The following is a 22,777-nucleotide window of genomic DNA, read 5'->3' as shown; positions in this document are numbered from 1 at the left end:
TTTGTAGTATATTTATTACTTAAAACATTAAATTATTTCATATCAAGATGTCTCTTTTTTTTTAATTTACTTTATAAATTCTGACAATTAATGTTTATAAATGATGAATTTTTTAGTAACAATTTAGTAAAAATTTATTTGGTAAACAATTTTGTGAGATACTATACGATTTATATAGAAAGCGTATTTGTGTATTTTAAAATGGAAAATATCTGCGGAGTTCGTGCATGAGTTATTTATCTAGTTGCCGGTAGAGGTAGACAGTTGTTTGTGGAAATATTATTGTACCAAGGCCTACTTTTTTAAATATTTCAAATAATATTTTTATTAATTTTACATATTTTAAATAATTAAAGTAATTTTCTTTTGTTTAACAGAGTATGGTTCTAAATGTTCTAGGTTAATGTAATACATTACTATCGACAATTAACGCGAACTCTATCCATCGAAAGCTGAATTTAATTATAACAAAGTTCATCGTTGTTCTATTGTACTTATCTCTACTATACTGGATCTAGCCTCTGTACTCAATTTCTACAATTAATCATGCTACACTTACGTAACATGAATATTAACCTCAATATGTTAATTTTATTTAGTTTCCTGTGATATACGAAATGTGATTGAAATGTATTACAACTTGACCCGATTGCACATTGCGTTGGCTTCTCGTAGCTGTATGTAAATGCAATTCTCTAAATAATGCTTCAGTGCAACAATGCTTCCTATACACTTGGACATTAACACCCAAATGTTGAATAATCAAATAAGTATTTGATGATATAGTAAAACTTCGTTTATATGAACATATTGGGGGACAAGCAGTTCATAAGAATTCACAAAAAAAATCACAAGTGGGAGAATCAATGAACTCTTATTATGTATATGATCTATCCCAATTTACACATCTTATTTTTGGGATAAATGGAGTTCTACTGTACTTTTAGGTAATTTCGTTTCATAAAAATGGTAAGTCAAAAAATGTAACATTGTAAAATGTAAAAATGTAAAATTGTAACAGCAACAATGTACATATTGTACACAGTTTTCCACCACAGACGCACATGATTGTCAGGAGAAATCGTGAAAAGAAACGATCGCTTTTCTCGCTGAGTTCATTAGCGGCACAAATTAGTGCCTATACTTGAACGAACGCATCGTGCCAGTATTTTCTACAGGCAAAACGAATCGGAGTTCATCCGATGAACATTCACGATGCGTTTCCACGCGTACGAAAGGAATGTGTCCCTTCTCCACCTCGTTGCTTATTGTTCGTTCCATGGGTGCGGTTTGATTCCTCTGCATTTCGATCCAATTCCATTCTTCTCTACCTTCTAATTTCCTTTCTTCTTTTTAATAAACAAAAATATTATTATGTTAATAACAGGTTCCTTTTTTTGATGTCTTCATTTAATAATTCATTTTTTATACCTTTGTTGTGGTTTAATAATTGATTTACTCTGCCAGACACAAATAACATCTTTCCTATTTGCATTTGATTGACGCATTATCCTTCGTTCAACCTATAATTTGCAATTGCAATTACGTATTTACAATTATAATATTAATTATAATTTTATCGCGCTATTCTGTTCTGACTGTATTATGTTTTGTAAAAATTGTTCTTACTTGACTTTTTTAAAATACTAGTCGCATTGTTCTTCTTTTTTCATGTCCTGATATGTTTTCTCCTCTTTTTTGTTGTACGTTTCTAACTGGCTGCATATGGACCATCGACATTCCAAGATACTAGTAGATAAAACACGAAGGGCTGGGGGGATGCTTTCGTTTCTCCCTCGTCCTCCTAGAGAGTCCTGTTTTATCTCTCCCGGATTCCTGAACGCCAACTCATCGCGCCTTATTGTGATGTTGATGTCACGTCTAGACCGTGCCGTGTCTACGCATTGATTCGCGTGAATTAAAAATTGGAACGTGCATTTTATGCACGTGCACTTCTGCCATTTTTTGATCTATAAGTGTAATTTGATAGAACAAAGCACTGTGAAATAGAATTAATAGGTACATTAATAGAATGAATAGAAACTCAATTATGGTTGTATATTATGAATTTATTATATATTACGAATGTATATTGTGATATTTTGTGGTGTTTGGTATATCCATTGCTTATTTAATATTTACTACAAGATAGAATTTTTACATTTATAAATGACAGTATTCTGATATTTCCAGGAAAGTTAGAAGATTATTTCGGAGAATATCTAGTTAGTAAGGCTTAATTTGATATCTTGAGACGGTGCTAATTAAGAACCGCTATTCCCCGTCGGCGTTAAACTAGATTGGTAATCAAGCTTGGATACTCACCTGTGTTCACTAGTGATTCATGCTGCTAGTGACGTTTATCGGAGATCAAACACGAAACTTCTGATTAAGAATAAAAAGACTCAAATGAACAGGACGTTTCGAAGGTAATAATGAATAGTTATTAAAATCATACGAGTCGTGAGACAAGAAATGCGTAGTTTTCAAGGAAGAAAAATGTTCGACCTTCAGAGTTAAATTCTTCGCATCTTCTTTCTATGAAAAGTATCGCTTGCGTTGAAGCAATGGTAATCATCGATGAAATGAAATTATATTTGTGTTTGACGTCATCGATGAGATCTTTCAAACAATTTAGCTTCAGAAGCTTTTCATGTCATGTTTGGTGCCTTGCATTTTCCACGAAACAGAATGAGTTTGTAACCTTTTCTTTTATCTTTATTTCTCTCTTGACACGTTTTTTTCAATCACGTTTCTTACGAATTTTGTATATCTTTTATCTTCTTTTGTAGAAGCTAGATATCTTTTAACTTTATTTTTGCAATATTGTGTATTTTTTATTCTTTAAAGAAATATAAGGTTTTTTGATCTCTCCAGCTATTATGAGCCAACTTTGTATTAATGCAACATTTAATGTTTATCAACATTTAATGTACACTCAAATACTTAGATGAATCATTCCTTAAGAGATTAATACTCTCTCTGTCAATTTTTAAATTTTATACCCTTTCATTTTTCCAGTAGTTCAAAGAATTTTCTATTTTCTCTTGTTCCAATCCTTTTCCAATCTTGTTCCAATTCCTTCTTGGCTCATTTATATTAAGCGATGGGGCGTCGATAAATCGTTAAGCGATTAACGTATCACCGCTAAGAGCGAGGGGAACGCGTTATCTCCGCTGGAAATGGAATTTCTCTCGCGGCCGGCGTGGTTCTTTTGTGGCTCTCGACTTAGACGATTTCGAGAGACCGGTTTCATCCGCAGGTATTCGCGAACCTGGCGGCCTTTCCCCTTCCAACCGTGGACGACCGCTAACGACATGGATGAGAATAAAACAGAGAGACAGAGGAAATACCAATACGTTCGAACGAGAAAGAATCGTAATTTATATGGAACCGGTCGTAGGTGGTACGTCTCATTAAAGCAGAGGAAATGATCGTGGATGAATGAACGGCGTCGTGTGGGTGGCTGCGATTGCCAGCGGACGGCTAGAACAAAAGTGAAACGTTCCACTTGTACTTGGTAGTATATATTGTTTCTTCACGTTATTTGAGAAATTAAAGATTGTCAATATAAAAAAGATTATGTATTTGAAAAGAAATGAAACTGCAAAACTTTCTGGAATATCCTAATATTTACTTACATTGCAAGTAATTAGAGATATGTAATCGTGTCAGCTGATGGTATAATCAAGGTAAAGATCAGCCGATTCGCAATAGTTTCGTGTGACACACAATCTGATTACTGAAAGTTATCCGATTCTGAACTTGGTGGTTTCCTTTGCTTTCTACGAGACACAGATGCTTGCGATATGAATGAACTCCATTAAAAGTTTATGTTCTTCCACAGCAAATGCGTAGCTAATCAGAAACATTACATAATAATTAACTAAGTTTAATCAGATTGGTATACATGTTGATTGATATTTACATATTGATGCAAGGCTTCTCTATGTAACTTTATTGAAAAAATTCCACTAAAAAGAACTTGTCTGTTGAATTTATTACCTGTGCGTTTAATCATGTTGTCGACCTTGGATTTTATTGTACCGTTTTATCTAGAGTTTTACGTGACTATGCAACGTCTTACTTTTTTTGCACCAACTGCCCTAAGGTGATCCTTTAAAGCGGAGTATATATCATGATCACCATTCAACAGGAAAGAAAACAACGACGAAAAAAGAGTTGCAATAAGGCTGCAAGAAATTGTTCAAGGTAAACGTCAACTGTTGGGCATGACCGATTCCCCTTCTTCTTTCACCCTTTTTCTCGCTATGACAACTTCCTTCATCGAGCCTCCTTCTGAAACATGGTGGAGGACGTGAAAGTGAGGGGACAGTGGTGCTCAGATAGTTAAAAAAAAAGTAAAATCGTTTCTCTGGTTTCAAAATCAAGACATACAGCTCTCTTATACGTATAAGTAGAGGAAAGAGAGATATAAAGTATTATAAATAAGAGAGGTGTGTCATTATCTACTATATAATAGATATATCAACATATATAACAAACATCGAAACCCCCTAATTACTAAATTACTTAATACGTCGGACCAGATCCGCCGGTTAAGAAAACACTATACTAAGCACTAGATTCAGCTACATATTTCTAATAAGTTATATTTACTTATTTATAATATTATTATTTATAAATTATACTTACTTCTAATGAGTTAATAAGTTTATTAACTTATTATAAACAATTAGCCATGTCACTGCGCCACGCCAGAGGAACTTACTCAAAGTTCTCGATGCAAGAATTGATTGTAAAGTACTTGTAAATAAAAAAAAATTATCTACTATAAATAGAGATTATACTGTATATTTGTATAATATTGAGTTAAAATATATTATATTATATCAAAATATTTTAAAACAAGATTAAAAAAATTTTTGAAATTTTGTTTAAAAAATATAAATAAAAAAGTCGTTGATCATTACATTTTTACTAATTTAATAACATTTTTATCCAGAAGTTTCTCTTCTAATCTTTCTAAAAATTCTATACGAGATATTTAATCTCTTCTCATCATCTGAAAGATCAACTTTAAAAGATACGCTGTAGTTGTATTAGTTTAAAGCAAGTACTGTATAAAAAACAAATCTATAGTCTTTTGTTATTCGTTGTGCAAATCTCGTAAGCGGTATTTGCACCGTTTAAATCGCATGAAATGCGAAATGTTTTGTTGATGGAAGCGTCCCTCGCCAAGTAATCGTCATCTGCATCGTGATTCGTAGGATTTGAGGTACGCTGACACCTGGTATGCCTCGACTTTGGTGAACACTTTGGTGGGGTCTCGGGAGACTCGTCGAGACGCGCGAAACTGGAGACTTCAGTTGTCACTGCGACGCCAGTGGAACAACATTGTGTTGCGTAATTTTTTCTCTAGGAATCTAAATTGTTAAATTATTCATACTGCTACTCACGCGTTGTTAGTTCCATAGAAAAACGATGTTTTTGTGTAAAAATAGAATTTTAATAAATTACCATCGGACTAGATTCAACAAGTGTTCTTCATTCAAGTGCTTCGTACAATTTTTAAGTAAAAAACCTTTTTATCCTCGGTAAACTTGCTTTTCTGATTAATAATTTCAAATATCTGATTAATTTAAAATGAAAGTGTATTTGAATATTTTCATTCTTTCTACTTTTTAATTATATTTTATTTATATTTATCATTGCTTAATAGTTTTTTCCTATGTAAAATTGAATCAATGGTGAGAAACAATAATCAGTGTTAAATTCTGTAACCGGACATTCAGTGAATACCAATTGTACATTTTATCTAAATTTGACTGATCAAGGAGTCACACGTGCCGAGTAATAAATCCTGCAAGGATCGATAGCTGTGGCATGGGAAGGAAATCAGTGGACATTTACTGTTCTCCAAAATCCTAGGTATTTATACTGGCAGTTTCTCTCTCGTTTCACTTTCCTCTGACGATGTTCGTTAATTCTGTAACAACGAATATATCGGAACCTGGTATATATTTATGTAACGATTTATGTTACGTTATTAAGGCGAAGTAGCGCGAGTATTCACGCGTGCACATTAAGCCAGCAGCTGCGCGGATATCGTAAACAAGAAAGAAGACATTTGTCTTGTCTGATAACAGTGATACAATAAACGTATAAAACCGAAGGTCTCCATTCCGAAATATACTGGAATTTAATTACTTCGTAGCAAAAAAGATTGATGTCATTCTATTGTTCAGACAGACATAAAATAAACATGTATCTTCCTGAAAAATTGAAGACGTAAAAAAACATATTTATGAGTAACATAAGCTTTGTATTATTGTGAAATATTCTTTTTTTTTCAAAAGAAGATATAAATGTTGTCTAAGACTTTAAAGTCCATATAGAGTCGCACGAATAGATGACTTGTTGGCGAAGATATGAAATATGCTTTTCATTCTATTGTATATTGTATGCGTACAAAGGCTCGAAGACAGGATCCTTCCGGTGATTTTGCCTCTTTTAAAGCTCATTTTGTATGAAAGACGTCGAACAATGGCGTGTAAAATAGGGCGACATCGCACTTTCAGGCCTCGATAAGAGTCGCACGTTCATGAACCCTGGGAATGGTTTGTAACCGGAGAATTTAATTAGAATAATCGTAGGTCGCACGTGCTGAACGTTTTCTCGCGCGAACTTACTGAATTCCCGCCTTCAAGTGTCTGGAATGCGTTGAATTATTTGCGAATCTTTGAACTTTTTCTCTTCAACTAGTGTCAGTCACTTTAGAATATTCTGTCGCATTAAAAAAGAAACATCTTAGGACATTAGCATTTTTATACGGTATGTATTTTTCCTTCACCTGGCACCAATCACCTATTTATATTTTATCTTATTAAAAAAAGCAACATCTGAATTGGTTTTTCATGTCTATGAATAATTAAGAGAAAAATGAAGAGAACTTTAAGAATAAGAAAAAAATATTACAAAATACATAGTATTATTGAGAAATTGTAATATCTATAGCATATGTATTGTATGTATACTTTAAAAAAAAAGTATTACATATTTATGTATATTTTCATTTAATTATAATATGTAATTTAATTAAGGCATCAACAAACAGAAGATTAACTTTGCAACTACATTCACTATCAATAAAATGTGCTGTACACAATATTACTCTTTACGTCTCTTCATTTATAAAATAATTACCTTTGTCTTTGCCCAATTAATTGTACAGTAATGTACATTTTAATATAATTCAATTCATTGATAACGACAATCATAATTTATTCTAATCATGAAATATACGTACGCGTATCAATTATGTATACAGTTGATTACATTTTCATGAGTGCAATTGCTAAATCTGATCCAAGTGCGGGATTGCACTTTGATGTGATCTTAATCATGATGAGGACATTGAATTAACTGCCGTACAATTTATTTTAGTTTCTATTTCATACGTTCTGTTGTTCCGTTCATTATGATTCTATCTAAAACACATAGAGTATTTAGCAACATAACGTCCTTAATATTTATAACATTGGAATATTTTGCTTAGAAATTCTGAGTAATTTTAATGATAATGTAAGTCAAGTCGATAAAACAGTTCGACTATTTAGTATAACGGAATCCATCTATTGTACATGTTAATATACATAATTACATAGCAGGGATTAAGTTGTCCCATTTGTTTAATGTAACATCACGTATGATCGCAATTCACGACTTTTCAATTATTCTTAAATATTCTGAATCAGTCGTATTTTTTGTTAGCATACAAATATGTTTGTTACAGAAATACGTTTAATAATAATTTAGATATAATAGTGATATAAGATTGGATAGTAAGTATAGATAATATACTAGAGATTAAATAAAATATAAGATTATTCTCAAAAAAATATGCTTTTAGAATGATAAATATTGTTTAGATTGGCAATTAAAGAATTTACGTAGAAAATGAAGCTATTTTCCTTTGGAACGCGATTATGTAATCTTATGAATTTTCTATCCTTCTTATAGTTGGCAACACCACATTTTGGCAGGCACACGTTCATACATTCACGTAACGCACAAATAGATCGCAATGGGTTTATCTCACTCCCTATAATTAAGTACAGGAATGATCGAGCGCGTCATTTTTACAAAAAGACTGACAGGAACTCATGAATTTTACGATTACATGGTATTCTAAAAAAAGCAGCAGTATTATTATATCTAACTTAAATGCAGGAAATAACTGGAAATAAGAGATAGTAACTACGTTCTAGTCTAGTCTTGTCTCATTATGCATTCTTTTGTTATGAGGTTTTTTAATCGGTGCTGGTTTCCTTTGAGATATACGACGAAAAAGAAAAAACAGGAAAATTACATATCATTAACCATTTTAGAAACTTCTAGAATGCAGTACAAACCGAATCGAGTGGAAATTTATTCTACGAGTTATCCAAGTCTAGTATCATATGAAACAAAACATTGCAGTACATATATCTGAAGAAAATACATATTTGGACACTATATTAAGCTTTTATGTATAAATTCTATGCATTATATGAAACATTTGAAACAATCTGAAAATGTATGTAGAAGTTACACGCACTTGCTGCAAACGTATACATTCAGTAAAGAATTGGTATACAGTATAAATAACCAGCTTAAACACATAATAAATGATAAAGATGGTTCCACTGAATATTGAGGTTTATTGATATAATAGATAATTTTCTGTTTAAATACTTTCGTAATCTCTATGAAATGTATATTCGCACTAAATATCTTGTAGCTCCTAAGTATGGACGTACATTTTTAGATTTGTTTCAAACTTTACCAATATAATCATTATAGTCACATCTCATTAAAACGCTAATAAAATTGCAAAATTTTCCTTATAATATACATAATATATTCATAAACGATTTCTGCAAGTGTTAAAATACTTTTGTGAACTACTGTCTATGTCGTACATATTTGCAAATGATTTAATTGAGTTGAAAGCAAAGATTTAAAAACGATAATCATGCAATTTTCTAGGCGTTCGCAAATCTTCTAGAGTTCAGTAAACTCCTGGTCACGGTGACGTGACTGTGAGCGCCGCATAAAGGGGCTTAATGGAGAAATGACTTATTTCCAGCCGTAACCCGAACACCGGTCCGAGCATAGGTAGGTCACATCATTGTACAGAGTCCCAACGCGCCACGGTTTCATTGCGTTGCGTACCATATTGCGCAACACCGGTCGGTATCTATTAACTTCAGATTTGGTATCGTGAAAGTAAAGCGCCGCTCACAGTCGTCTAATAGAAGATATAGGTAGTACTATTGTATTATAATATAATGTTGTATTATAGTTAGATAATTAATAACGAACCTCTGTGATATAACTGACCATCACAAACATTGACGGAACATTTGATTTCAATTTTTGTGACTAACTTTTTATTTAAATTCTGAATATCAATAATTCAGAGTCTCATTTAGAGAGAAAGTATGTATTTTTATTCTATAAAGAAAATTGAATTCAGAAATTGAATTCAGAAAATTGATCTTATACGAACTATAGAAATTTGTGTTACTTTGGTAAGAAACTTTACATGTGAATTATATTTATACATATATTAATAGAGCACATATATAAAATAGAATCATAAATTCTACGTTTCTATATTTACAGTCTTCTCAGCTACATACATACTTACCATTAAACGAAGAAAGTATTTGTGCTGATAATACATACTTTCTAGCAGGATCTCATAACGTTGTAGCTTACTTCTGTAGAATTTCCTATATTCGTGACACATTCATTTGAAACTCACCTGTTGCATATTACGAAACACAGCTTCGCAATAGCAAGTTTTGTATTCGCTATATACCACTTAGGTTATAACGCACGTGGTCCACGAAACGGGTATTTAATTGACTGTGCTTCTTGTCCCACGAGGTCAGGGCAATCGAATCAACGACGATGAACGATGCTCGTAGTTCCCACGGGAAAAAGTTACGTTTTCTTTTAAGTACGTTTCGAGGGTCTGTAAAGGGACCAGTTCATTCCTCCTGAGGAAACATTTCACGTGCAACGAGGTGTGACGTTTCATTATATTGTAATTTCAAATGATTCATCAGTCTGAAAAGATTACCTGACTTTGTTGACTTTTTTAGTATACGAATCATAACACATAAAATATACAAAAATTGTTTATATACATAGATAAAACTTCATATAAATTATTTTTACCACTTTCTTTTTATATTCATAAAAGTCAGTCATAAGCTGATAAATAGCTAGATACGCTACTGTATAATCATTCCAAATTGTAGAATATGCGACCAATCAAATTAATCATGTTCTTTCATCCTAGTTTGAAAGTTCGCCTGCTTAATGCACTTTCAATTATGTTCGACAAAAGCACTAGGAGTACCAAACTAGGCTAAATAACTGTTATTAAACTTTTTATTTCTGTAATTACTAAAAACATGTAAGTGTGTTTAATAATATTAATATTTTCGTTTTTGAGACAGAGACATAATTACATATATTTATTAATTTTTATCATATCGGTTTCATTGTAATTACACTTCTATATAATATATGTATTTATGTGTGTACATCAAATCGGCAGCTTTGTGTTAATAATTAAATACGCTACGTTACGCGCACTTTTCTCAAGTAATTGACACAAACCGATTGAATCAGAAAACGATACGTATATTCCCAGACTGACGATTTCTCTTTATTTTTCAGACGTTTACGGGGTGACGGATAGCGGGCGCACGTGACTGGTCACGTGGATAGAACATCAGAGAAATCGAGGAACGCTGATCGTGATGATTCTATGACTGTTTTCCTTCGTTTAAACCCAGATAGAGAATTCGACGCGTGACTTACGATACATCAAAGGAGATTAAGAGAAATTTCTCTCTGATCCATCGTCCGCAAATCAGCCGTTGTGATTCATACAATGATCGCGTAAGGTGCAGGTGTGTTTGCGGGAAGTGGAAGATTTGCGGTTTGAAGATCAAGAAGGTGTAATTTCTCTACCCGTCGCAAGAGGAAACCTTAATATGAGCTGACACTACCGTTCAGGTACAAATATTAACTTATTAAACAGATCGTCCTTTAATCAAAAATTTTATAATTAAAATTAGAAATCTAATTATTAAAAGATAATAGAAATAAATTTCAGATAGCTCGATTTCAATTTTTCCAATTATAAACATGGTACAATTTAATTTCGACCGAAATTTGAACAAATGTACTAAAAATAGTGGATCTATAAATAAATAAATTATTATATCCATGAAATTTAGTGTGTAAGGAGTTAACTCTTCTTCTCCGGACTTTAAAACAATTTAAATTATTTCGTTAAAAATTAAACACTTAGTAAAATTTGAAATCTGAAATTTTTAACTTTAAATTTCGATTTGCTTATTTGAATTAAAAATTCTGATTGTGTAATAAGTAATGTCTAAGTAACGAATTTACATTGCTCTATTTTAGTTGAAAACAGCATAGGTATCTTTGACGAGGTCACGAAGAAAATCTTATCACACTTCATCGTAACTTCACAGCCGCCGGAAGTGGTAAGAAGAGGAAGAATCGCAGGATGCCTGGCGAGGTGCGCGCGCAACCCTTAGACCCAACTATGTATGGTGGTAGCATAATGCAGCCCGACGAGGAGATTCAGTACGCGCCAAGGAGTCGTCCTGTTAGCTTTTACGATAATTTTAAGGTGAGCCCTAGTACCATACCACGTGTTACTGTTTATGTTTATATCTTGATACACAGTCAGTGTTGAGAATCCATTACAAGACTAATAACATCCATTATAATGGACAACAATATTTAGTACTTAAATATCATCAATTAAAGCGTACTTAAATAAAAATTAATTTTTATGTTAATATCTCTATATAAATGTTAATCGACTTTTCTTCTTACATTTATTTATGTTATTTAACTAATTTTTCAGACTGAATACTAATTAATTATTTTATTTTATACACAAGATATAGAGTGGTGTGTGGTTGATCTTCTTATGAGATAATATATGTTTGTGGATCACTTACTGATCAAGTGCGTTCAATTAATTTAGACTTGCCTCAATGAGCAGTCTATAGTCTAACCACAAATTTGGTTAAACGAAAAATGAGAGTGAGATAAACCGCAACACATGATGTATGAGAATTATCGACTCGTATATACATAAGTAAAAGTAAACGATGTTTATGTGAGAATATGTTTGATCAACAACATCAATTTTACATAAATTAAAGTAAATATATAAAATGAATGGCTGTAATTCGATCGTATAATTGGACGTTAAAATTAAATTGTTTTTTTGTAGTATAAGTCCATGTATTTGATTATATGTTCTTGGTATAAAAATTACATATTGTTATATAGATTCTCTATGTCGTTTAATTGAAATGTAATCAATTCATAATAATCTCTGCATTTTTCTATTTCGCTGTTCAGGACGTGCCAATGGTGGCACCTTGCGTGACTTCCGCTCTAAGCGCCGACAATTTGAATCAGGTTCGTGACAACGGTATTAGCTCGTCGATGGCCACGGCCAATAACAACAATAACAACAATCGAGTGAGTAGCGCAGTCAGTGCTGGTAACGTGTCGAAGATCCAGAACGCCAAGGTCACCGGTAAGTTTAGTGAACTTACCATTCTTTTTTTTACTTAATTATTTCCCTGATGGAAACGGTTATTCATTATCAATTCAGATATAAGATATATATACAATAAAAAAAGAAAAATAAAATAAGTACATACTATTAAATGATGTTTTAATATTCTTCATTATCTTTTCCACTCTTGAGTGTTAATTAAGATAACCGGAGGGATTTTTAACTTTAGACGAAATTGGATATGCCGCCACTCTCCCTAGGAAAGTTATTTGACTGTAAATAGAACAGTCACGAGTGAAATTCGGTCGGACACTTTGCTAGCACTAGGTATTCGAGCAAACTTTCTCGAATTTCATTTTATTCGTGCATCAGACAACGTCGTAGTAAAACAAAGCTGGGCAGAAAATCTTGCGCGCTTTCTAGCCATACCATCTTGATAATATATATGATTCTAATAAAAAATTGAAAAAGAATCAATTTTTTAAAATTCAAATTAATTATAATCTAATTAAATTGGAAGAAATCTAATAAATTATAATTTTGTTTTTCTCGTATAATGGTCGCAATTTACCGTGGCAGGTGCAGTATCGACAGGGAATATTGGGAAAATCTATCGGTTAGAAAAGGAAAAAGAGTTGGGTCGCGCCCCGTCAATGGCCAATTGTTTGTCAACCACGGTTCCCGTTAACCTGGCAGCCGCTCAAATTGCTGGTCGGCACACGCCCACAAGGAATTCCCTCAGGCACAGCAGGATGATCGTATTGCATCGCAGTGGTCATCGTAAGTACACAACCACTTTCTTTATTTAATTCATAAATCTCTACTTGTTAATTTCTTCCGCTGTTCTTTTATATTTCCATGAAATTTGTCTACTTATCTCCTATCAACATAGATAAAAATATAATCCTCTCTAAGAATTGACTTTGTAAAGAAGGTATAGAATTGAGATAATTCAAATAATAAAAGAATTATTTTATTTTGTTAGTTTTGTAAAATATTTACTAAGTAACAGTGTACCTTCTGTTAAATTTAGATCATTCATTTAAATTATTTAAAAGACAAGGCATTTAATTTATCATTAATTGGAGGTTAAGATACCATTGTTTAATCAAGAGACATTTTTAAAACTGCGATCAGCCGCAGTGTAATTTCCATGGTTGAATGCTTTGAACCGAACATATCCTCCTGTTGTTCGTAGGATGTTGCTTGTTTTTACCATTATTATTTTCTGCTATTTAAAATCAAATACAAAAATTAAACATTCTAAGAAATGTAAAATTCAACTTAATCGATTCCTGCTTTATCGTCATTATAACAAAAAACATTCAATTTTTATGTGTATAAAAATGTGGTGATATCTCCTAAAATAGAGTACAAAAGTTTATAAACCTAATAAAAGTTCAGGTATGTTTAGTGAAACATGTGCAACAGAGGTTACCTCTAATCCATTTGTTTAAAATGTACTTTAAGAACTTACACTGAATCTTATTGGTTTATCATACACCGTATGATTCACACTATTAGATATCCTAGCAGGTTGTACTTTCTCTGCTGACTAATTTCACAAAAAGTTAAAAAACCTTGGATGTATTTAAGCCCATGTCTATTAACTCGCAGGATATCTCATATCGGATCTCTAGAAATTATTATTGAAGGTATTAGGAAGAGATTAGATACTTCGAAATTGTACCTAGAAGGTTCTATATAGTAACAGATTCTTGAAACTCCCATATCTCCCTTTACCATATTAATAATAAGTAAAATATCCTAATGTATAAAACCTGCTAGAAGAAAAACTTTCTCTTAGAAATTCTATACATTATGTTAGTTATATATACACGTCTTTTACGAAAATTCTTGACAGAGAAATGTTTTTGTAAGCAAATATTTAGTAATAAGATGACTTTACTATTTTTGCTTTCATGTTGAATAACACAGACGTAACGCTTGTTGATTAACGAAATCAGAGATCAGAACAGGTATGATACATGCGAACGAGGCTCGAATGTCACTGAGCGGCCTTTCACGGTGCAATAAACATTCTTTCGAAGGAAGGCAGAAAGCACAATATTGCTACAAACAATTAATAATTTATATCACGAGCGACGCATTCCCTTCAGGTTTCCTTTTTATGAAATCTAATACTCTAGGATTTTAAATTTAAATTTGCAGAATCTTTCGAAATTTAAGTTCTCCGAAGTTTGATCACGTTTAAACTCGTTGTATCTTATTGCATTTAGTTTTCTTCATCGATCCTTTCTCGTCGGGTTCTGTATAATGTAATACCTATCTCAAAAGTTGTTTCTCTTAAGACATAACTTGTTAAATTATCACTTCTGTTAAAGAAAAGATTGGACGTCAATCGTTACACGTATACAGCCAGGTAATCATCATAACGCAAATTGGTCCAGAACAAGTCAATCTCTCTTGAGAGCCTTTCCAATGATGAAGACGCTAGTTGCGTGACTATCGCAATTTCATCCTGCATTTGTGACGACGCAGTCACAATAAAACAGTGATATCGAGGTTGCTGCCAAGATAGTACAAAAAATTATGGTTAAACCCTCAAGGTATAGAAAAGCCTTGACATGTTCTTTTTCTTCCATAACAAACATGTACCGATTTTTATAATCATGTTGCCCAATTTAATATTTCTTATTGCATAAACTTTGTTTTTTTTAAAACAGTTGTTTTCATCTTGTATAATAAAAAATGATGATGTAAAAATTTTGTTAAAATTGTTTCATTGAAAGCAGGTGAAACGAAGAGGTTAAGACTTTTTGGTCCGCTGGTTGCCGTAGCCGCTTTAAAGTGGTTACACATGCTTCTCTGTGAATAGCGGAAGTAGCAAGCCGGAAATATATCATGTGATCTTTTTTGAAGTGCATTCGTTCACGGGTTAGCGTGTACGAACTTTGGGTGTAACTCTAATCGGTTCTTCCGCTTTGCGTTTTATTTGTTCCTATACTAAATTTTTCAACAGCTGATTCATGGTCTATTCGTGTACATATGTGTAATCGAATCCAAAATATTTCACAAAAAATTTCCCGAATATCGTGATTCTTGCACAACTTCTATTAGCCAATTCCTGAGTTATAGGTTTATATAACTTAAGTAATATGATACTTTCAAAAGGAATAATATTGCGATGTTATGTCAGTTTAGCGAGAAATTTCTTGTTTTGCATTGGAACAAAATGCACAAACAACCGATACAATATTTTGATCCTTCATGTAAAACGATGAAAGCCGAAGTCCAATATTTTTATGCAGATTTTGAGGAAATAAATATTGATACATAAGATATTTTGACTTGTTTTCGGTGTGTTGATTTGCTTAATTAAATTAACACGCTTCTGGAAAGGAGCGTTTTTTCCTCTTTGAAGTGTTACGTAAATAGCACGTGTGTCTTGCGAGGGTTTAAACGGATGAAATGTGAGCATTACTCGGTTTGGTTTTCTCCCATGTGGTAAAACTTGGGTTTGGTTCATCCCCATTCGTTGAATTCTATTTTCAGATGCAATAGGCAGAGGGTACTAAAAAAAAAAAAAAAGAAAAAAGAGATCGATAAAAATTTCAGCAAAAAGAAATTTAGAATAGTAGAATTCTTGCTACTTCTAAAGAAGTGTTGATTTTTAAAATTATAGTTTAATAACCAATGATATTAAGTTTATCATATTCATTATGAGTGCATTGTAACGATAAAGCAAATGAGTCACGAAGCTTGACTGGAAGGTCAGATATCAAAACACGCGTATCTAAATGTTAACCTACATCGCTGCATGTTTTTAGTGATAATATACTGTGCAGCTGAAGTATTCTTTTACCAATTGCAATTTTATATATTAATGCACGTCTATTGGTTATTATTACATTGCTACATTATCAATGTGAATCATATATCTATTCTCCATTTTTGTTAAGTTTACTTCGGTTGCGCCTGATTATAATCAAACCTTACCTCTCTTACAGAATACTTGTTATTCTGCAAAGGAATATTTGTTTGGAAATTAATGTCACTCATTGTGAATAGACCTAAATAATTAAATATGATATATATCTGTGATTTTCAATATTAAAATCACAGACATGTGATATGTTGTATAAAAAGTTACTGAATCTGTCGTGATTATGAAGTGAACGTACACGATCGCGTAATGTACAGTGATATCTGAGTTGATTAAGGATTTTCAAGAGATCGGAAGTATCGTGGGCGATGGCAGTTTTCTACAATGTAGTTACACAATTACCGTGTTTCTTCTTACGCAAGTTGAACACTCGAGTCATTATTCATGTATCGAGGTCACCGGATAATGGAAACGTACCACCCAGTACGTTTCCCCACTTGCGTTGTATACTGCAATTTTTGGCTTGTCAAAGTCATTTCGAAGATGATGGTTCGAATATTTCAGCCAGTTATCCTTACCTATACACTGTATTATTGCTGCACATGTCCAGTACATTTATTTTCATATGGATGTCTCACTATAAAATCTCAAGTGTATCATAAGTATAATTATTTTAATTCAATTAGTATTAGTATTAGTATAAGAATGCAAGGCTATATTTTCATGTTAACGGAATTTCTACAAGTTTTATGTAAAGTTCAGCATAGTTTTTGTTCGACCCCTGCAGACGATATTCTGCAGGAGAATCTTCTTCTCTTATAATGAGCATATATACACATACACACGCAGCAAATACAAACATAAGATCCGCATACAATGGGAACGACACGCATTCGAGTCTTGCATTCTTACACCGTGTGAATCGTTCCGCGAATGAAAAAGCGATAGCGTGCTTGCATCCGGCACAAATCACCTTTTTGTCGTGGAAAATTTTGAATACGAAACACGAAACGTTTCCCTTACATTCCATTATATTCATTATATAAAGAAGTTTTTTCTTTACTTAAATTTTATTAAAACATGTTTCTTACTCGCACTAAGTAATTTTTTAATTTCTATATAATAAATTTTCGGGTTATTTACATATTTGATCATATATATAATAATCACAGCTGTCGTGACTCGTTATTTAAAAATGTAACACATATCTACAATATTCATACATAGTGATGGACAGCAGAAAGTTAAAAATTGATATACTATGAATTTCATATAAAAATTTGTTTACCATATTGGTAATAATCGTCTATTGTATGATATATATAATATTTATCGGTTGTTCTTATTAAATATAAATCCATTTTGTAAAATTATGGTGTCTTTTTATATCCCTTATTTTATAAACTTTCTCTTGTCCGTTATTGTATATTAAAGTTTTCTATAGTAATATGTGTTCAAATACTTTCGCCAGCCACTATAAATCCGATTGGAGACTAGTCCCAAGGGAGATTAATTTTTCTCTTCTTCTATTCTTGTCTGTACATACGTCTGGTACAGTTAGGACTCGTTCTATATGCAAGCCTCGTGCAAAAGAGACCCCTTATCGATTGTAGCGCGACGAATGAGAATGCGGTGTCGCTTTTTGCCCTGTCGTAAACTTCGTATATTCCTTTTCTCGCCATACGCGTTATTCGTTGGTCATCGATCTTCAGCCACCCATTAATATTCTTCGGGTGTCGACTAATATCCTGCAAGAAAAGAGTGAAAGAATTTTCTTTTATAAGGAGCATTCTACGCAGTGTAAAGCCCAATCTTTTTTGAGCTTGTACCCGTTCTACCCCGTAATACAGTACAACCATTATAATTTTAAATCTTACCGCTTACAATACTGTGAGATTTCTTTAAATTATTCAAAATAAATTCTAATTCTTTCTCTTGCAGATACGTTTTGCAACTCTTCAAAAATTATGTGATCGAAGGTGATGTTTCCAGCCTCTTTTCAAAATCTCCGTGTTTCATATGTGAATGAGATTTACTCATGGTATTGTAGGGTGCAGTATATCATTATCGACTATCAGTCAGGCAACGAGGGTTAAGGCGCGTTTGCTATTCTTCGTGCGAAGAGCTATCCTTGCAGTTTTCTCTTTCCCGGACATGGGAAACTCAGCTGGGTATGCAGCCATACAGAATTATTTCTGGAGATTATTTCCCCCTTCTCCAACTGAAGCTTTTCCAAAATCCTTCTAGGCCATTATGAGTTCTTCGATTCTACCAATATGGGTACTGAATACGTTAATAATGGATACAGAAGAATTTTATAAAAATAACAATCAAATCTTTTAACCTATTCTTCTAGCTAGACTGTGAATGTTTATGTAGAGGAACTTAAGCAGAGATTTGTTTCATTTTATACACCTTTAATCATGTGCTTCGTGCTCTTCTGTACCTTTTTTCAATTTCTCATAAATGCATAAACATATATAGCCTACCGATAAAAATGTTCTTATAGTATCAATTACATGGCAATATTGCGACAATACAAATTTTTTCCACTCAATAGAAAAAGCATATTTTATTATATCTGCCATTACGTAAGATAATCTTAGTGCCTACGTTATAAATGAAATATCGTTAATTCCAGATTTCTTTGATCGTACCTGTCACCGATTTCGCAAGACCGCTAATGGAATCACGACCTATCGCCATCAACATTAGCACAAGTCAGCATGACGGTGGGCGAGAGCGTTAACGCGTTACTTTTCTTTTTTTTTTCTTTTCTCTACCTTTGAATTACCGTTGCAAACGGTGCACAAAGAATTCTGGTGGGCGAGTTTCCTGACGGTGAAGTTTGACATCGCATCGGCAAGGACGGCACACGTTCGGTCGTTCGGTTGAGATACCTTGTAAGGAGGGACAGCGAGGTCGTTTCGTTCGGAAACTCTCCTTTCTTTCGGCCCTACATTCGTTTCTCAGAATCTGTCACGTCGTATCGACCGTCGATCGCTATGGGAAAATGTGTGTCGTGAGCTGCGAGAAAAACACCAGGAGATAGCACCGTACGTGCCCCTGTGTAAAAAGCGGCATGACTAGCTTGAAAGAAATCTTCCTCTCGCTCATATGTATATAGGTTATGGCTCATATTGAAGTCCAAGTCTTGCGCTTCTCATTGATAAACATTAGTGTCATCACACGACTGCGGGTTTTTATGTATTTATAATAGCGATTTTCAACCGGTGTGTCATGGGAATTTTTTAAATATGCAATATTTGACTATATAGTCAAGGTTTACATTTTCGCTTATTTTTTCCCCTTAGATTATCAAATAAAGAATGATAATATCCGAGATAACAATAACCGTCTGATGTGAATGCCCTATTTTGAACCAAATATGTATAATATATTCTTTCGTTTTGGTGTGACATTGAATTTCAGTAATTAGGCGTGCAATGAGGTGAAGAATATTGAAAACCGCTGATCTATGGAAAAAGGGTGCAAAAATACAAAAATGTGCATAATACGCAAAAATGCATATACTCTTCTAGTTATTTTCATAAGAATATGAATTTGCATAAATATCCGCAGGCTAGTTATCACATCAGTATCATTATTTTGTTATTAATGTTTTCATCGGATTATGTACGAACGTATCGGTCATTGCATAATAGGTAGAATGAAATCAATTTTTTGTTCGTATACGAAGTAGGTAGGATGGATAGAGGTATGTTATGTAATTGGATAGGCGATCGAATGGTATTAGCGATCGCACCTTTTAACTACTCGTTAAGTGAGTTGGCATATAAATTAAAGGTCTCACCTGTTGATAAGGTTTTATTTTTTGTTGTTGATCATTAGGTCCTTAAACGAGTTTAACTTCATTTTATCTTCTTAACTAATTCAATCCATGTATATATTCGTTTACTATGTACTTTACTCGATTTGAAAAAATGTGTGATGAAAGGACTGATCACCGCGATAATGAAATATATAATAAAAATAAAAATATTTAGTAATAGAACAAAATGTTTTAAATATTTCTTCTTTTTCAGGACCTCAAAAATTCCTACCGCCGTTGGTTTATCACTGGCGGTTAGGACGGTGTTTAGCAGCGTTGCAAACGATTCTCGGTATCGCGATAACTTCGTTGTCATTATGGTTATTACTTTGGGCACCTCATCTACCTGTGGCGGATAATCCCTATTGGAGTGGAATGCCGGTGAGTATTCAAGCAATGACAGTCTTTGACCGTCTTCTTGGAAAACATCGTTTTTTGAAACACCGTTAATTCTTTTCTTTCTTCATTTGCAGTTGTTACTTTCGGGTAGCTTCGGTATTTGCTTGCTGTGCTGTTTCAAGAAGGAATATCCCGTCATGAGTCCTGGATTGTGTCTCACTTTGATCAAGGTGATTGTTCATCATTTTAGAACACATGAGTATATCATTTTCAAACGAAGTACTTTGTATTCTATGGAATTTTTTAAATGTCTAAAGATTAATTAACAAAATTTATTTAATCGTACATAAATTATAGCTTTCCTTGTAATTTAGATTTTAAATTCAGTCATCTTAAAGTAATCTGACATTGTTCAAATGAAATATCTATTTTTTTTCTTTTTTGTTAGTACCGAAGTTTGAGTCACATTTTTTATTCAACATAGTTTATTGTTTTATTATTTACGTATTTCCACTAATATCTTTTCTTTTTTTTAAACAGGTAATCAGCGTGCTACTGGCAACTCTAGCAACAGTGACCTGTTCCATCGCGTGTGTATTCTCTGCGATACACCTGGCGCGTTTAATGGGCCTGGAATGCAACCCAGCGCGGGTATTAAACGCTACCTGCGTGTGCAGGCCTCGGGGGAATACGTCGAACTTCACCGAATCGGCAGTTAGATACATGGATTTGAATTGTCCCGAAGTAGAGAGTATTTTGATCATTCTTCTCATCTTTTCCTCCACTTGCAACGCCCTTGGAGCCCTAGTATCGGGCTGGTATACCTACCTACATTGGAGTACCAGACACAAAAGGCCAAAATACATGCAAGTGAGAACCACTCCGATCAGTGGGAACAACTTCCTCAGCAGCAGGCCAATATACAATCCAAATTTGAACGAACGATGACAGTCTTCACATGATACTGACGAAGAAACATCGTATCTTCGTTATTCATCATTAACGATGGATGATGGAGTATTCTAAAGGTGTTTCGAAATTAGCAATGATAGTTTCTCCCGGCAATTTAGCAGTGAATGTCACATAAACAACAATAACGGTGATTTTACTTAAAAAAACTCGTCGGAAGAGCTCTTTTAATGTATGTGTTTTAATACGACAACGGACTAATAACGAAATACTTCTGTTTATATTGAGGATACATACCAAAAGTAACACGTTGAAATACGTGTGAGCTAGTCTTGGATAATAAAATAGGTCTACAAGTGGTTCTTGAGCGAAAGTTTGTAATACAGTATGTATAAACTTAGGGAAGATTAGAATAATTGGTAAGAAATTATATTTATAATTGATTAAAGTGGTATTTAATAGATAAAAGTCAAGAAGACTAGGATAATGATCGCATAATTGAATTTACTAATTATTTAAAAATCTTTTTAATGTGTTCTTAATATTTATTACATCATAACTAAAGAGTACATTGCTAAGTAAGTAGTAATTGATATGTTTTTAAAAAGGATGGACGTAATTTGTTGTTAACATGTCAAGTCATGTAATGCAACTTTTGATAATTCATCGATAATGTAGAAAAACTTCATAGGTTATAATATCTCAACTAAAACAAATTCTCTTTTACTAAAGAATAACATACTTGAGTAGTTTCATATCATTATTATAAGGTTAATTAAAAGGAAACAAGCTCTTTTCGATGGTAGAAACGTATTCAGAAGGAAATCAAGTCAGAACTTGATTCCTGCAAAGTAATTTTCACGATTAATTTACATGTGGATCGTCAGTATTTTAGGTGTATTATAGTAAAGAAAGCAAGTGAATGTACCGCGCGCACGCGCGCGCGTGTTTGTGTGTGTGTGTTCGTTCATTCGTACGTATACCGCGTTTGTAATGTAAGCAAGAAGTAAATTAGGAGCATGAGTGAAACGCTTTTTAATTTCTATACTTGTATATTATCGATTTTATACCTCATCGCTATTCCTGTCTTTAAGGAATGAATTTTAAAACTGCATCTATAAATTATGTCATAACGTATGCACATTGGTAGAAAATAAATTTATCAAATTTTAATAGAAACGGACGAATAAATCAGTTCAGTATCAAAACATCTGGCTGGATAAAATTGACATGTTTGTATCTTAATCTCTTGCTT

General features: G+C 33.0%; 2 protein-coding genes and 2 long non-coding RNA genes across 14 annotated transcripts; 1 reads left to right on the top strand and 3 right to left on the bottom strand.

Annotated features, from left to right (window-relative positions):
• Positions 1-861: 861 nt before the first annotated feature.
• LOC138181920 (uncharacterized) lies at positions 862-5,333 on the bottom strand (the record flags this gene model as incomplete). The annotated part of the gene is given in 7 exon segments (XM_081833742.1): positions 862-1,523; positions 1,630-1,970; positions 2,326-3,486; positions 3,642-3,858; positions 4,006-4,267; positions 4,270-4,341; positions 5,153-5,333. Coding segments are annotated over 3 exon segments (378 nt in total), but the record flags the coding sequence as incomplete, so codon positions are not given.
• Positions 5,330-22,751, top strand: LOC138179145 (sarcospan). Of its 6 annotated transcripts, none has more exons than XM_069111647.1 (9): positions 5,330-5,536; positions 5,799-5,892; positions 10,699-11,040; positions 11,455-11,686; positions 12,433-12,613; positions 13,175-13,375; positions 20,489-20,655; positions 20,748-20,843; positions 21,154-22,751. In XM_069111647.1, the coding sequence occupies exons 4-9, from the start codon at positions 11,561-11,563 to the stop codon at positions 21,559-21,561; spliced, it is 1,179 nt and encodes a 392-aa protein (XP_068967748.1). In that variant the 5' UTR covers positions 5,330-5,536; positions 5,799-5,892; positions 10,699-11,040; positions 11,455-11,560; the 3' UTR covers positions 21,562-22,751. The 6 variants fall into 6 exon arrangements, with proteins under 6 accessions (XP_068967748.1, XP_068967738.1, XP_068967730.1 ...); XM_069111637.1 differs by having other exon boundaries at positions 5,330-5,558; XM_069111629.1 differs by having other exon boundaries at positions 5,330-5,558; positions 5,684-5,892.
• On the bottom strand, positions 5,811-10,284 carry LOC138179252 (uncharacterized). 2 transcript variants are annotated; one of them, XR_011172984.1, is made up of 6 exons: positions 10,094-10,284; positions 9,773-10,010; positions 7,271-7,451; positions 6,654-6,828; positions 6,434-6,572; positions 5,811-5,950 (listed from the first exon to the last, which is right to left on the bottom strand). It is a non-coding gene; the product is annotated as an uncharacterized LOC138179252 (long non-coding RNA). The 2 variants fall into 2 exon arrangements; XR_011172987.1 differs by lacking the exons at positions 9,773-10,010; positions 10,094-10,284 and adding an exon at positions 7,625-7,757.
• On the bottom strand, positions 13,772-17,012 carry LOC138179231 (uncharacterized). 5 transcript variants are annotated; one of them, XR_011172976.1, is made up of 3 exons: positions 16,845-17,012; positions 14,073-16,130; positions 13,772-13,826 (listed from the first exon to the last, which is right to left on the bottom strand). It is a non-coding gene; the product is annotated as an uncharacterized LOC138179231 (long non-coding RNA). The 5 variants fall into 5 exon arrangements; XR_011172978.1 differs by having other exon boundaries at positions 13,772-13,823; XR_011172967.1 differs by adding an exon at positions 16,369-16,579 and having other exon boundaries at positions 13,778-16,130; positions 16,741-17,012.
• Positions 22,752-22,777: the final 26 nt, after the last annotated feature.

This window comes from Bombus flavifrons, chromosome 1 (genome assembly GCF_040668555.2).
Source record: "Bombus flavifrons isolate JBK064 chromosome 1, iyBomFlav1_principal, whole genome shotgun sequence".
Taxonomy (NCBI): Eukaryota; Metazoa; Arthropoda; class Insecta; order Hymenoptera; family Apidae; genus Bombus; species Bombus flavifrons.
Note: the sequence above shows the minus strand (reverse complement) of the source record. Positions and strands in the feature narration are given on the sequence as shown.

What these genes read in the sequence shown, in the direction of transcription:
- LOC138179145 (XM_069111647.1), top strand. Translation starts at nt 11,561, where the DNA reads ATGCCTGGCGAGGTGCGCGCGCAACCCTTAGACCCAACTATGTATGGT. An exon ending in GCTTTTACGATAATTTTAAG is followed by an intron (nt 11,687 to 12,432) that starts GTGAGCCCTAGT and finishes TTCGCTGTTCAG; the next exon opens with GACGTGCCAATGGTGGCACC. An exon ending in CCTATTGGAGTGGAATGCCG is followed by an intron (nt 20,656 to 20,747) that starts GTGAGTATTCAA and finishes CTTCATTTGCAG; the next exon opens with TTGTTACTTTCGGGTAGCTT.